General features: G+C 54.4%; 7 protein-coding genes across 7 annotated transcripts; 4 read left to right on the top strand and 3 right to left on the bottom strand.

Annotated features, from left to right (window-relative positions):
- Positions 1–29: 29 nt before the first annotated feature.
- FA10DRAFT_293453 (hypothetical protein) lies at positions 30–2,344 on the top strand (the record flags this gene model as incomplete). Its single annotated transcript, XM_025524425.1, has 5 exons — positions 30–602; positions 659–983; positions 1,045–1,396; positions 1,459–1,707; positions 1,779–2,344. 5 exons carry the CDS (start codon positions 30–32, stop codon positions 2,125–2,127), a joined length of 1,848 nt encoding a protein of 615 aa, XP_025376968.1. The 3' UTR covers positions 2,128–2,344.
- On the bottom strand, positions 2,100–3,294 carry FA10DRAFT_97116 (short chain dehydrogenase). The gene has a single exon (XM_025525829.1). It carries the CDS (start codon positions 3,105–3,107, stop codon positions 2,379–2,381), a length of 729 nt encoding a protein of 242 aa, XP_025376967.1. The 5' UTR covers positions 3,108–3,294; the 3' UTR covers positions 2,100–2,378.
- Positions 3,295–3,797: 503 nt separating this feature from the next.
- Positions 3,798–4,969, top strand: FA10DRAFT_266334 (nitroreductase family protein). The gene is made up of 4 exons (XM_025521449.1): positions 3,798–4,204; positions 4,287–4,343; positions 4,424–4,547; positions 4,647–4,969. The coding sequence occupies exons 1-4, from the start codon at positions 3,852–3,854 to the stop codon at positions 4,743–4,745; spliced, it is 633 nt and encodes a 210-aa protein (XP_025376966.1). The 5' UTR covers positions 3,798–3,851; the 3' UTR covers positions 4,746–4,969.
- On the bottom strand, positions 4,898–6,016 carry FA10DRAFT_97060 (short-chain dehydrogenase). Its single transcript, XM_025525827.1, has 2 exons — positions 5,334–6,016; positions 4,898–5,275 (listed from the first exon to the last, which is right to left on the bottom strand). Exons 1-2 carry the CDS (start codon positions 5,835–5,837, stop codon positions 5,051–5,053), a joined length of 729 nt encoding a protein of 242 aa, XP_025376965.1. The 5' UTR covers positions 5,838–6,016; the 3' UTR covers positions 4,898–5,050.
- Positions 6,017–6,286: 270 nt separating this feature from the next.
- Positions 6,287–7,553, top strand: FA10DRAFT_97085 (hypothetical protein). Its single transcript, XM_025525828.1, has 3 exons — positions 6,287–6,981; positions 7,040–7,153; positions 7,218–7,553. Exons 1-3 carry the CDS (start codon positions 6,664–6,666, stop codon positions 7,416–7,418), a joined length of 633 nt encoding a protein of 210 aa, XP_025376964.1. The 5' UTR covers positions 6,287–6,663; the 3' UTR covers positions 7,419–7,553.
- Positions 7,554–7,679: 126 nt separating this feature from the next.
- Positions 7,680–9,608, bottom strand: FA10DRAFT_266331 (hypothetical protein). The gene is made up of 3 exons (XM_025521448.1): positions 9,515–9,608; positions 8,853–9,464; positions 7,680–8,795 (listed from the first exon to the last, which is right to left on the bottom strand). The coding sequence occupies exons 1-3, from the start codon at positions 9,550–9,552 to the stop codon at positions 7,688–7,690; spliced, it is 1,758 nt and encodes a 585-aa protein (XP_025376963.1). The 5' UTR covers positions 9,553–9,608; the 3' UTR covers positions 7,680–7,687.
- Positions 9,609–10,602: 994 nt separating this feature from the next.
- On the top strand, positions 10,603–12,113 carry FA10DRAFT_259758 (hypothetical protein; the record flags this gene model as incomplete). Its single annotated transcript, XM_025519987.1, has 4 exons — positions 10,603–11,154; positions 11,185–11,401; positions 11,659–11,848; positions 11,897–12,113. 4 exons carry the CDS (start codon positions 10,603–10,605, stop codon positions 12,111–12,113), a joined length of 1,176 nt encoding a protein of 391 aa, XP_025376962.1.
- Between the last annotated feature and the right edge of the window lie 3,017 nt (positions 12,114–15,130).

Raw genomic sequence — 15,130 nt, 5'->3', positions numbered from 1 at the left:
CCCCTTCCTCCATCACCCGCCTCGTCACAATGCCTGCCTCCCTCCTCGCATCCTACCCTCGCCCAGCTTCGGCTGCTGGCCAGCTCACCTCGACTGACCTGGGCAGCTGGAACACCTCGACCCGTGTCCTGGCGAGCCTGCTCAGCGATGGCCTTGTCGCGGCAACGCCCGCTCCCGCCTCCATCAACGGCGAAGCGTACCTCTTGATCCACGGCAAGCAAGCGACGCCATCCACTCCAGCTGTGTGGATCGGCCTGAGTCGCGCAGGCCAGCAGCGTCTGGCAGACGGTGGTGCAGCCCTGCCCGCCGTGTTTCCAGGCGACTTTGCGCCCCCCGTCGCCACCACCACGTACGGCGACAAGGGCGAGAATGGCGTGACGACGTATTCGCCCGCTGCGCTGCTGTCGCACCTGCGCCCCATCATCGACAATCCCACGCCCATCGACGACGGCTGCTTCAAGACCATCTGCTCGGAACTTGGCAATTCGGCAGCCAACGGAGCCAACTGGATCGACTGGTACCGGACGCAAAAGGTGCTCGGACTGAGGAGCAGCATGCTTGAATGGGAGCAGGCTCTGTACACCGGGCACCCGACACACCCCGTGAGTGGTGGACAGAGGGCTGATTGCCCCACTTGGGCTGAATTTTTGCTTTGCAGATGCACCGCTCGTTCTCAGCGCGCGACCCCGTGCCCAACATCGCACCCGAGCGCATCTCGTCGCTCATGAGGCACTCCATCAGCATCATCTCCATCCCCGGCTTCGAAGTCCGAGTGACTGGTCCTTGCCAGCAGGCGATGCGGCCGCTCCTCTCCCACTTTGGCCTGGATGTCAAGCAGCCTGGTGTCGTCATCTTTCCCTGCGTCACCATGCAGATTCCTGTCATCAAGCATTACCACCCCAACATGCAGGTCCTCTACAAGGATGCGCTGGTGGCCGACACGCAGTCGTCTCTGCGAACGATCACAATTCCCTTTTCTGACTGTGAGTGTGGGCACTTTACCTTCTGATTATTCTGCCGTGCTAATAATGTTGCGCCGGCCAGACGACTACAAGTTTGCCTTGGACGTCACCGTCGGATCCGCTCTGCGAACGATCTCCTCGCGTACGGTGACGATCCTTGCCGAGCTGTCGAGTGTCCTGCGCGAGATTTTGCCCGACAGCACCTGGCTGCTCTCGGACGTGGGCGGCATTACCGGAAGGTCCGACGAGTTTGACCACTCCAAGCATATTTCTTGCGTCATTCGCGAGAACCTGCACCGTCGAGCACTGCAGAACAACGAGACGCTCGTCGTCACCGGTGCCCTCCAGGAGGTTCCGCCCCACAGCGACGAGTGCAACGCGGCCCTCGTCTTTGGACTGGACAGCGAAGCAAAGAAGATGAGCTGGTTCAACGAGTGAGTGGCAAGTGTGTGCAGAGACTAGTGACCATATACTGAAGTGCACGTGCCCTCTCCAGGTACAGCGAAGGCATCATCGAGGCCTTCCTTGGCCCCGTTGCCGACTACGGTGTGGCCTTTGAGGCCCACGCGCAGAACGTCCTCATTCGCATGGACCGAAGCAGCGGCAGCATCAAGGGCTGGGCCAGCCGCGACCTGGGCAGCATCAAGATTCACACGCCCACGCTCGCCAAGAGCGGCTACGTGCTGACAAGCATCCCGCCGGGCAGCCTGATCCCGACGGAAAATGAAGAGGAGGCATGGCGAATGTGCGTGATGCAGCGACCATAGCCTGCTTTGGCTCGACTGACGAATTTCCTTTTTTTTCTTTCCTTAACAGCATCCAGTTCTGCCTCTTCCACAACCACCTCAACGTCTTCATCTACCGCCTTGGCGTCGACCGCTTCGCCGCCTGGGAGATGATCCGGGGCAAGCTCGACGCCTTTTTCGCGCGGAGAAGCCACCAGGAGAACAGCGAGCGTCTCCGAGCCTTCCTCTTTGCAGAGACGATCCCGCAGAAGGCCTTTATGCGGATGAAGTTTGCCCAAAAGGCGGCGCAGTACGAGTACACGACGGTCCCCAATGTTCTTCTCGAGCGCAGTCCCGCAGGTGTTGCTCTTCAGCGCAAGAAGAATGCGCTGAGCAACGGAATCCACCTCGATGGCCACGTTGCTGTCAACGGACACTAGGCCAGCATACACGTCGGCCGAGCACCGAACCTGATAGATTCATTCCTCCTTGCCCTATAGATTCCATTTTCCTAAATAGATGCGTTGACTTGTGCACGGACCACGAGGACATGTGCTCTGTTCGCAGGGCTTTGATTTCGAACCTGTCCGCCATTGCTCCATGCATTTGCTTCTGGCGATGAGATCTCTTCTCGCACGGTTTGGAGCCAGTGGCTTCATCCCTTAGCCACCTTTCTAATCCTGTATCCGAGCTACCAAGAGAAAACACCAGGTCCGCCGATGTCGTGCAAATGCTGGCCGGCCTCCCCATCACGCTCGCCGGAGGCAAGGGCCAAGAGGCCCTTGGCGCTGCCTTCTGGCGTTTCCGCACCCTGTTCGATCTTGGCCTGCCGCATTCCCGCCAGGTCGGAGACTACATACGAAGGACTATAAGCAAACACCTTGAAGTCCGGGTACTCCCAGGCGTCGCAGACAGTGAGCATATTCAGAGCTGCCTTGCTGATGCGGTATGCCTTGTAGTCTTCGTCGTGACCGGGCGTTTTGGCGTCTGTGCGGAGGGCAATGGATCCGAGCAGACTGGAGATGTAGATGACCCGCGGTGCAGCTGATGCGCGCAGGAGAGGGGCGAAAGCCTCGGTCATCAATCCCTGTCCGATGCAATTGACGTCCAGGACCTCTTTCATCACCTCGCGATTGAACGTCAAGGGACAGATGCCGGCGTTGTTGACGAGGACATCGAGCCGGCCCCACTCGTGCTCGACCACCTGCGCGGCGGCCCGGATGGACTTGTCTGATGTGATGTCCAGCTGGACAAAGGTGATGTCTTTGTGGCCGAGCGTCTCAATGGCTGTGCGAGCTTTGTCCTCCGAGCGAGAACCCATGACCACGTGGAAGCGACCAGAGGCGGCCAGTTGCTTGCACGTCTCGAGGCCCACGCCATTGTTCCCGCCTGAAACGAGAGCGATTAGTTTTGCCGACATGGTCAAGGTTGTTGATTATCCCTGTGGTCGCAGTTGCGTGCGTCGACAATCCCGCACTCTGTCGGGATCAGCTTTGCATTATGTCATCAACCCACGAACGCCAGCTCCCTCTTCCCCTCGTGACCTGGAGCTTAATTGTAATCGTGGATGCTCGAGTCGAGCATTGAGGACTGTGCAAGGAGAGTAAGGAACTCGCCCAGCGCACCTTCGCCGCTCTCCTCGTCGCCATGGAACCATCTTCGGAAGCTGGGTGCAGGCTGATGTGCATACTGTCGCGCTCCAAGCAAAATTTGCTTACGATGATAGCCATCCAGTAGTAGTCTCTTTACTTGACAGCAGAACTACTTCAATCTCGCGTCATTGCCTTTTTTTGGATGCCTGCCTGGAAGAGGCCTTTCTTTTGCCATTCAAATGAAGACATGCAGACCATCTTGGGACTTTGCGAGGTACCTGACGCGGCCCTATCACTGACACCAATTTGTACCTGGATCCAGTCGTCGTCTCTCAACGATGCAAGAACAAAGGCGCCTTGCCCACCTTTCATGCGTGCAATTTAAGCGTTTCCAGCGTGATAAGAGAGAGAGGTGTCAAAACGCAAATCTACGCTAGCTAGTGCGCTAGGGCCTATAAAAAAGGGCTTTCCTGCTCAGACATGATTGCCTTCCCCTCTCAATTTTGGCATCGAACATAGATCCATCAAGACGCCCATCGTGGTCCTGCCTTTGCTTCTTCAGTCTCAGCAACATGTCGCGCTCCGACCCTTTCTTCAAAGCCATCGAGACCCGAAGGACCTACTACGATCTCACAAATGCTTCCTCTATCTCTGACGCCGACATCCAGGGCATCCTCGAGCGAGCGATCAAGTTCACTCCGAGCCCCTTCAACATGCAGAGCGGTCGGCTGGTGCTGGCCCTGGGCCAATCCAACAAGAAGCTCTGGTCGATCGTAAAGGAGCACTATCTGGAGTCGATCAAGGACAACGCGGACCAGGTGGCCTTGCACAGCAAGAAGATCGACGAGTATGCCTCGGGCCACGGCACTGTCCTCTTCTTTGAAGACCAGAGTGTGCTGGAGTCGTGGTACCAGCGAATGCCCCAGTAAGCGCGGTCGTGGGCAGCGCATTATGCTTGATCTCTGACAAAGCCCAATCTCATTTCGTCCTTGCCCTGCTTTCTCCAGCTTCAAGGCTTGGGGCTGCTTCGACACCTGGTCTCAAAACTCCACCGGGATGCTGCAGTGCGTAAGACCCCAAAAGTCCCCTCGGACCTGGACTGACTTCCTCGCCTCCTCTTCACGACCCTTCTTCGCATGTACAGATTCGCGATATGGACAGCGCTCGAGGTCGAAGGTCTCGGTGCCTCGCTCCAGCACCACTCCGAGTATGCCGAGCCAATCAACGGAGACATTCTCAAGGCTTTTGACCTGCCGGGCACTTATAAGGTGAGTGGCCCGGCCGATGCTGCTCCGAGCTGCGATGTGGCGCTGATGGACCCCCTCTTGCCTATTCCTTACTTTTTCTCCGACTCTGCCTCACTTCAGAACACTGCTCTGATGCCCTTTGGCATCCCTGGCCCCTCTCCGCTGAGAGAAAAGACTTTCATCCCTGTGGAAGAGAGGGTCAAGGTCGTCTCTTCGTAGCTCGCGCCTGCACGACGCGTGGGCCACTCATCGTTAATTCCGCGCGTGGGGCATTCCTACATCTAGAACTCGTCGCCAGAGCTTTCTTGTAGTAGCTAGGCTTGCTACGCTCCCGCAACGCATTGGAATACATCGCTCGCCACAAGCTCATCCAATGTGGTTGACTGATCATGAGGGTTTATGGACACGTCAGAAGGGCGCGATGAGGGCTATGGCATAGTCTCCATTCATACACAGGACTTCTGGAACGCTGAGCGCAAAAGGTAGATACAAGTCAATCAGGATCAAGCTCCTTAACGAGAACATCACCTCGTCGTGTAGCCGCCGTTGGCAAAGATAGTCTGGCCCGTGATCCACGCGCCATCGCTGACGAGGCACTTGATGATGGGAGCAATGTCGCGCACGTCGGTGAGGCGACCATCCAGGGCCTGGCTCTTGTGGAAAGCGACGGACGCATCTTCCTCTTGTGGGTAGAAGAAGGGCGTGTCCATGGGGCCCGGCGCGATGGCATTGACAGAGATGCGGCGGGGCTGTCGCAGATTGTTCAGTGAATCTGCAGTATTGAGTCACAGGAATAAAGGCACTCACCTGCAGTTCCTTTGCCGCCGCACGCGTGTAGTGCTCCACGGGGGCCTTGGAGCCTGCGTAGACCGAGTAGAAGGCCGTGAAGGCGGCCAGCAGGCTCGTCACCGTCGTGACAATCTTGCCGCCATCCTCAATGTGCAGAGCGGCCTGCTTGATGAAGAAAAAGGCCGCCTTGGAGTTGAGTGCAAACATTTCGTCGAACTCGGCCTCGGAAAAGTCAACGATGGGCTTCTTGAGCACCTTGCCGACATTGTTGATGGCAATGTCGATCTTGCCGAGCTCCTTCTTGGCAGCGTCAAAGGCACTCTTGATGGCTGCTTCGGTGCGCATGTCTGCCTGGTATTTGGCGTGGCCCTTGCCCGGGAGTGACGACAGCAGCTTGCTGGCCTGGTCAGCATTCGAGTGGTAGATGAGTGCAATGGTGGCGCCCTCCTTTGCCAGGAGCTCCGCCGTCACGCTGCCCAAGTGGCCGCCGGTGATGATGACATTCTTGCCTTGCAGGGACATGTTGCTTTGCAGTCGTTGGATGTTGGTGTTGCGATGCGGTTGTTCTTGCTTTGCGGTGAGTGTGCTTGCTCGATTTTGTCCAACCTTATATGCCTGCGCCCGATCTTATCAGACGTCCCTTGATAGCCTATGTTTGCAGGACCTTCTTCTTTCCGCCATTCTCTCGGGCGCCTGCACACATCCTGCCTCCACCTCCATTGTCAAGCGCGCGCCTACCTGACTAGCCTCCACGTCCAACCGTTCTCTCGGGCGCCTCACACGAGCACGCCTCCACCTCCATTTCCCTCCACCTGCCTGTCTCCACCTATCGCGCGCGTCTCTGCTCCACCTCCGCTTCTTCTCTTTGAGCTCAGCATCAGATGGAGGAGCAAACGCGCGGCTTGAAAGCCCAGATGCAGCGGAAAACATTCCGAGCATTGACAGCCGTTGCAGCCACACACGCGCATGCTTCCAGCCACGCTAATGGAGACCCTGACTCTCCTCTCTTTCCAGTGCTGCTTCTGCGGCGCGCACTAGGCCGCGAGAATCTATCGCTAGCACACCAATGTAGGCCGTCGTCTGTGATGGTATGCGATGGCATTGTCTTGTTGTGTATAAGCATGTATGCACGTCGTGTGGAGCAGAGAGTATTGAGCTGGATGTACAAAGGTGTTGAGCAAGTAGTGAGCGAATCGAGGCAGTGGGAAAGGATAAGGGAAGCGTCTAGTGGGGAGCAGAGGCGAGGGCGGCGTCGACACCATTGCGAGCTAGCACACGTCCCTGTTCGACGAGTGCGTCCCAATTGCAGTCAGGTACGCCACGCGGCAGCTCCACGGTGCCGAGCAAAATGGCGTGGCCGATCCAGGCACTGGCCAGCTTTGTCAGCTCAACCATTCGCTTGGGCATAGTCGTCACCGCCGAGCGCCTGCAGCACGTTCGGATGAGGCAGAAGCTCGCCGACGAGCACAGAGGAGAGGCCGAGCAGCATGGGTATGTTGTCGCTCCACAGGTCCGAGCCGAGTTGCAGGACGAGTGCGGGGAGACCAAAGTGGTTTGGGCGCCGGTCCTTGTTGTGAGGCAGCTCGTCGTCGCACTCCTTGCTGCTGCCATCCTCGCAGAAGCCTCCTCGTCGGACAGGATTGATTTCAGAGTGCCCATCTCGCAGGTGTGTGCGAAAGACGTGGCTTTCCCACGAGCTAGAGCTGACCGTGGAGGTATGGCAGCTCGACGACAACTTTCGCACAGCACAGAAGCGAGATTCTGTGCTCGTCGACCGCTTCCACGTTTCCGGCACCTCTGCGCTGCGATCCATCGACGAGATCATCAACAACGGAGAGGTGAATGACAATCTCTTGTCCGGCTCTGCAGCCTCTTTTCCCCTTTGCTGACATGCTCGCACAGAACGGACTTGCGCACTACATTCGCACCAGAAGCCCGCTCTGGAATACCGCGCTGCAGCCGCACCTTGGCCTCGTCGAGCGCAGGGCATCATGTGCAGATCCGACACTTATAACCCACGCACAGCAGCTACCGCGCCGACAGCCGCGTGACATTCGAGATGTACCGCGATTTGCTCGCGACGCTCCCTTGAGCTTCGTTTAATCGTTTGTAACCATTGTTGTAGATGCATTCGTGACGACGCACACGGCTCAGGGAACCGACATGCGTTCCCGGTATCTGCTCTCACATGCCGCTAGGTCATCGGGGTGGTACAGTCCTGTACAAGCATTAGCAGAATTGACCGCCGGAGCTCGTACTGATTACTCAAGGATGGAGAGAAACAGAGGAAAGGAGCATTTCAGTAATGAGTGTCTGCACCGCCACGCTGGCGAAACGTCTTGTCAGACATCCATACTTATTGACCCCAGAACTTAGTAATAATTACGGGTGCCAATGCTATGCCAATTATTATTGTACTGAAAATGATAATCGTCTCTCTCGACATCGAGGCCCGATGGAAAATCAGTGCTCAGGTCGAGCCAAGGGATTCGCTCACAGATGTCGTCGTTCTCATCCTCTTCCTCGCCACCCTCAGGTTCTGGGGTGGAGGGCATATTCGCCCAGTCGTAACGTTCGCTCCTCGGCTCGTCAGAATCCACAAACTGGAAGCGATCGAGCTCGACTCTGCCCTCTTCATAGTCGTCTCGCCACATGGCGTCCTTGCTGTGCACTGGACGGCCGTTGTCGTCTACCGAGACGATTGATCGCATCTCGGGGAAGCTGAATGTTGGAGCGCACAAAGATCCGTATCCGAGTTCGTCAGACGCGCACCAATGAAATTGCCGGCCCGGGGAGACCACGTATGAGCGCGGAGCCTCAGCGTTGAAAGCGTCACAGATGTCCTGAAGCACGGTCTTTGACTCAAGCCAGGGAGAAAAGGCAAGCAGCGCGTTTGTTTCGCCATCTTGGAGGCATGCGCCCTCAGGTAGAATGATACCATCGACGGCACACTCGAAGAGGTGCGCGGAGAGGTCTTCCGGCGTGAGGGGTGATTTTCCATCGAGATGTGACTGGAGGGCACGAAGCGAAGCCCCGAGAGCAGCAGCAGCTCGAAGGAAGGGGCGGTAGCCACCTCTCACCTTGCTCTTCGACACGACCATCTTTCTCAAGCGGACCCAAGACCGTGCTAGATGCTGGCGCTGAAAGATGTCGTCGGTGCCACATTCGCACAATTCCAAGTGGGTCAGGCGAACATAAGGGCTCGTTGCTGCTTCAATGGTCTTGACGGCGGCCTCGACGTAGCCCTCAAAGCTCTCGGGATGACCTTCTTCCCGATAGCGACGTGATTTGAGATGCAATGTCAATCGGCGAGGGCAAGAACGCTGGAGTGCCTCCCAGATGGGAGCCTCGTCGACATCTCTCCGCCCTTCGTGTTCGAAGATCTGGCATGGGTCCCAGAAGAAGTCTTGAAGCGTGGCGATCTTCCCAAGTGCATCAATGACTTGCTTTGGAATGGCCGAGTCGGAAAAGCCGCTGTCCCTGTTGGAAAAGTGTCGGCTGACCAGACAGGATTTCAACAAATGGTTCCTGACTGACCACATGAAAGCGCCTAAGGTTTTCATTTTCGAAAGACACTCTGCCGCTGCGTCCTCAACCTGCGCTTTAGACATGAGGATTCCATCAATCCAACCGGTCTTCCAGGGTTCTTCACCGCAATTAACTTCGTGGCGACCTCTTCCATGAGCCCTACTGCGCCCTTTACTGCCCCTGTAGCTGTGCCAATAAAAGTCGGGTCCAAATCGGGGAGCAAAGCAGATCTCCAGTGCCGCCGCGTTGAGATGCCCGCGTATCTTCTTTGCGGGGGCGTCATCTACATCGGGCCCACCATAGTCGTAGATGGCATAATTCCAAGATTCGGGTCGCGAAGATACACTGGACCAGATGGCCCATTTATACTTCCACGCAAACGACCGCACCAGAAGCGCCCTGCTGGGCACATCTCTGAGTTTGCCGCGCAGCCTGCCCAGCTCCCACACCTGTTCTATACCAACGTGCTCCCAAATGATCGGAAGGGCTAGGGCTTGGAAGCGCCGGCAAGTCTGTGAGAGCGCCACGCTGGGGTCCGACGGGCCACGAAGGCATGCAAGCGAAGCATTCAACTGTAAGCCTGTTCCTCCATGGGGCGCGTAAAGCAGCTCGACGACTTTTCTGTGCGGAAGTCAGTCCGGCTTTCCGTGGTGTCTTGTGGCAGCACTCACAGTAGTATGTCGTTTGGGAGGCCGAGCAGCGCGGTCATGGTTATCGGGACGACGTGCGAGGCTCGTTGTCCAAAGTGCCAGCTTTAAATTGGACCTCGACCGCGAGGTCTGAGTTTTGATCTAATAATCTACCGTGAAAATAAAGCAAGCAAACGCAGCAAACTCAATTTAGAGTACAGTGGGGGGACAAAAGTCGTACGCGAGCTGATTTTTCGCGTTTCCAACTTCCCGCCAAAACATAGGGAAAATGCGGAATTGCTGGTCCTCACGGCCCCCAGTCATGACTACCCTTTAAAATAACGCTAAAAGTAATTTGAAACCTGGAAGAGCTGCTCTGTGCGTACGGCTACCACATAGCTAGAGCACAAAGAGTGGTCACGCCAATTGATTGAGTAGAGGGTGAAAAAGCAAGCCCATTTTCGAAAAAGTCGAAATTTACTAGTAAAATCGACCTTTTTTTGGGAGGGCACCTCTAAGAGGTCTGTCAGCTCCATCACCACCCGTGAGAAACGCTTGGCTCTTAGCTATGTGATGGCCCTACACATGAAGCAGGTTTCTTGCTTCTCAAAACCGCTCTAGATTGCTTTTAGAAGGTAGTCATGACTGGGGTCCGTAAGGGGCAGCATTCTTGATTTTTCCTATGTTTTGGCGGGGCGATGAGATGAGAAAAACGCGCTCACGTACGACTTTTGTCCCCCCACTGTACAGTACTGTACTTTACGATTGCTAACACTGTATTCTTCAGTGCGGTACAGTAAAGTACTGTACATTCGTCGTTCTTTAATTGTAAGTCCCCAACCCCTCAGAGTCTGCGAAGCGACGACTTTTATTGCTCCAGCGTGATCAGGCTGCAGTGGGCGTCAAATAGTGCCTCACGGTACGCCTATTCGCAAGCAAATAACTCTCATCATGAGGTCTGCTTGAAGCATTGAGGCTGTGTCGAACCATGTGCTCAGGCTCTTGTCTTGTCTATAAAGAGACAGACTAGGAGAGAGCCCTACCTCCTGACCGTCCAAGTTCTCGTCTTCTAATAAGCAGCTGGTCTGCTATCTCTTAACCCTTCTCAAGCTTCACTCGGTTAGCCATCAATGCACAGCATGCTACACTTCTTCCTCTTTCTTCTGCTGGTCGGACAATCGCTGGCGATGCCCACCCATGTCAACATGCTTCACAAGAGATTTGATAGATTCTGCGGCGACAAGGATGCTCGTCAGGGCAACGATTGCCCAAACGGTCACAATTACGAATTCGTTCCCAAACTCTCGGGGTCCAAGGTCAAGATGCACGTTACGAAAGGGCCCAAGCCCACAGGCTTCAACTGCGACCACACTATCGAGCTTCAGTGGCTCGTCCAGATGACAAATAAAGCCTTGGAAGAAGAAACGTCGCCCCTTTGCGAGGGCTTGTTGGCAAATGACCAAAAGCTCTACAAACAGCTCGCTGCCATTATCAACGACAAGTCAAATCTCTGGAACATTCCCAAAAATATGAACCAAGTGAAGAAGTGGTACTGGACAAACCCTGAAATCACTTCGACGACGTGGCCCAGATTGGGGGGTGTACAGCCAAAAACGAAAGCTCGAACGCTCAGGGGTCTCTTGAGTTATCAAACTCAGGTCAGACCAAAGATGCAGAGAAACGTAAGAAAAATGGCACGGCTCATCGCTAAGGTACCAAACTCGGGAATCGACAGCTCGACCTGGCCGCAAGAATTCGATGCGTATATCTCAAGAATGACTAAGCAAGTTAGAAAGGATATCGACCATCTCGATCCTTGCGACGACAACGTCCAAGGGTCGTCTTCCACGCGTACGGTTCGACGGTGGATTGGGTCCATTCTCGGGGCGAGAGAAGCAGATGGTGCCAGTCAAGCCGGAGAACGCCAGTGTAAAAGCACAGCTTCGTCGTCAACGACTCGTTCTTCTTCTGGGACTGCCTTATTGCACCACTCTTCTTCGTCGGCCGTCTCTTCTCATACCCACTCCTCGTCACGCAGCGCGAATTCATCTTCATCAGACGAAGTCTCTTCGTCGACTACACGCTCTCGTACCCGTCACTCCTCTTCCAGCACCCGCTCTTTATCTCATGATTCCTACTTCCTGTCCGATTCTTCGTCGTCGTCGCACAATCCTTCATCTTCGAAGCCCAGGCCTACTACCTCGTCTCCGCAACATTCATCTCGATCTTCTGCCTCTTCGTCGTCGACCTTGTCATCCGGCTCTTCGTCTCGTTCTTCATTGTCGTCCTCTGCTCTCCCCTCTTCGTCGGGGACGAAATTGTCTTCTTCCCGTTACGCGTCGACCGCTCACGCGTCGAGGTCCTCTCCTTCCTCACGTACGAATGCCTCTTCATCAGCCTCTCATGAGCCTGCCTCCAAGTCAGGCTTCATTACATCCTCTCCATCCTCGCATCTGTCTTCGCCGACCTCGTCGACGCCATCACCTTCAAGCTCCTCACCTTCGTCGTCGACCGCCTCTCGTTCCCCGTCCTTGCATTATTCTTCAACACCTTCTCACGTTTCATCAAAAGGCCACTTTTTCTCATTACAGACACCTACGAAAGCGACGTCAAGGAAAACGAAACCCGCTCAAGATTCTAACAAAGACGGCAAAGGAAACACCCGAACAAAAAGGCCCTAAATGGACCTGTCAGAACAACAAAATTATCCCACACGCGCAGGACACATACGTCCTTCAGAAAGACGATCAAGCCAACGGTCTCGCCGGCACCGAGACCGTACAGTGCTGTGCTGCTCTCGTCGATGTTCAAACCATTGTCATCTGCTTTGATCTCGGCTTTCTGTTTGTTGTCTGCTTCGACCGCAAGCATCCCTCCCTGCTTCCATCTCGAAAATACCGATCTCCTCGTCTTAAACCAATCTCCTCGTGTGATCTTGTGCTTCGCGCTTGCACTGCTGTATAGCCATGACTTTGAAATTGGCATACCGCTTGCTTCTGTGGTTTATATTTTCTTCGTTCTTACCTTTTTTACTTTCAGGATAAGTGTGTTCCTGACTTATACCTTATTCTCTGGCTTCGGTCCAGCTTCCCACATGCGATTCTAAAGTCTCAGCGGAGCACCATTCGGTCATAGTAGTCCTCCGCGCATGTCCTAACGCAATGCAAACAAGTGGATAACTCTGGAGCCTCTCTGAGTCTGAGACCAAAATAAAATTTCTTGCTCCGAACGTCCCGAAGCCTTCTTGGAGCTTGCTTTTTTTACAGTAGACTGGTGCACCCCATCAGTCCGACCGGCATTAATTTTACGAACACTCTGTAAAGATCTAGACCTATGAAATTTCTGAACTTCCCTTCGCAAGGATGATGGAGTCTCCGCCTACACCCTGTCTTGGCCTTCACACAAAGATGACACACGCTACAGACTAGGTGTCTGTTGAAGCAACATGAGCGGAACAAGCAATGCGGTCTATATCGCCCTGCTCGGGTCGATTGGTGCATGGCTGACAAGCCCGATCGTGCAATACCTCACAAGCCTAGTCGCGACATCTCCCGTTGCGTCAGTTCTCGGACCTGTTGGCTTTGTCGGATCGTTTGGCGTTGCTCAACTCGGGTTCAAAATGACTCTTGCACAAGAAGTTCTGGAAGCTATGGGGTGGAATAAGGACCTTGTTCCCGCAAGAAGCGCGAGGGAGGCGCTGACGGCATGGAGGAGCGAATCGAAGAAAATCCACTACGGGAAGACCGTTGATCGACAGCAAGCCCTCTGCAGCATCGAAAACAATGTCCTACACGTGGAGCGATCGGGAGAGGTTGCGAGCACCGTCACGATCGACACTCGCGAGGACACAATTGCAAGTGCTTTTCATGCCAACTCGTTCTGGATGGGTCAAAATGCAGGCGCTTTCATCATTTGCACTGAGGCACACAAATTCAATCGGAAGCTCTGGCGAACTGCGACGATCTCTGCTCTGCTCAGCGTCCTTCTGATCATGGCTTTTGTGTCTTTGGACGCGTACCTCTTTACCGGTACAACGATCTCAAGGTGCCCCTGGCAGGTGTGGGTATACGCAGCTGTGCAAGCGGCACTTGTCGTTACAATTCATCTTTCCAGCACGATCAATCTTTGGATCCATTTACCACCAAGGGCGCCTCTCGCTGGGGAAGAAGAAATTTGTGAGCAGTGCACCTGCCAGTTTCATTACATACGCGTATTTCACCAAAGATTGTCGACCACTGGAACGCCGCAAAGGGTAGCATACCTTTATTGTCAACGGGCCTACCAGGCCTTTCAAGGTGCCAGACACCCGTCCTTTGCATCGATCTCCGACGAGAAGACGAGCCAAGACAAGGTCGGTCTGTTCAAGAAGCCGATCTTAGTGAAAGTGGACAGATACATCGGCCTGTGCGACTCTATCTGCTACCTTCTATCCATTATCTTGTCTGCGTCTTCCCTTGTTACGTTCCCTATCTTTGTCGGATGGATGACCGAGAATGTGCGCCAAGGCAATTCGGCAAGAATTTATGGCTGCACAGCAATCGAAGGCTTACTTTCAGCACTCAAGGTGGTCACTGTCAGCAACGTTCCCAGCATGTATACGCTCCGATCAGGTGCAAATTTAGAGAAAAACCTCCAGATCAAGGCGGGTTCGGGCACGTTGAGTATCAAGGGTAGCGACTTTCTGGAGGGTAGGATCTACGAGGTCAAGGAAGAACACATCTTCTTCGAAACGGCGCGGATGAGATACAAGGATTACAGGGCCATCGCCACGCTTCATATTTCGCTTTCATCCAATCATGTCGTCTCGGCACCACCCGTTCTCTTGCACACGACATTCGAGGGTACAACATGGCTGACCTTGTCAGCTGTGGTTGAAGCCCAAGAAAACCCTTCGGGACGTCGTACAAAATGTCTTATACACATCCCCATCAAGCGAGACGAAGAGGGGGACAGTGGTGTTGCAAAGAAAAAGAGGACCTTTGGCGTGCGTTTGAAATCTATGGAGCCGGTTGCCAGCACTTCAGCGCAGGATGATCCAAGATCAATTGAGAGGGTCGCGAAGAAGGACACGAGAAACGACACAAAAAAGGATACAAAACGGGGCACAAGAAAGGACAAAAAGAAGGACACGAAAAACGACACGAAAAACGGCAGGGAAAGAGACACGAAGAAGGACAAGAAAAAAGACACGGTAAAGAACACAGAAAAGGATTCAAAAAACGGTCTGGACACGGACTCGAAGATGGACATCTGGTTTGGCTGCTTTATCGAATCCGATACTGACAGGATCATTAAGTCTAATAACTTGAAAGATGTGCTCGGCCCACCGATGGGGACTCAGGAGGTGCTTTCTGGTGGCGTTCGAGAGCGCGCATTCACTCTCAATCCTAAGCCGTTTGGAGATGACGAGGAGGCATGGGTGACTAGTTCAGCAGACTTTTGGAACGAAGATGGGACCAGTCCATTTAATCGATGGTTCAAGCTCGTGAAACAGGAAGTGAAGGCGAACGAATCAATGTGGCCGCCCTTTCCTTGCCAGCTTTCGAGCTGCGACATCTTTTTTCGGAGGAACGATGGTTTCGATGCTGTAATTACCCAGCAACGTGTGTCGAAAAGAACAATCGAGGAGGGGGGTATTTGCGACTGCTTCAAAGGGTA

This window comes from Acaromyces ingoldii, assembly GCF_003144295.1.
Source record: "Acaromyces ingoldii strain MCA 4198 unplaced genomic scaffold FA10scaffold_3, whole genome shotgun sequence".
Lineage (NCBI taxonomy): Eukaryota > Fungi > Basidiomycota > Exobasidiomycetes > Exobasidiales > Cryptobasidiaceae > Acaromyces > Acaromyces ingoldii.
This window is presented reverse-complemented; position numbering and strand designations above follow the sequence as displayed.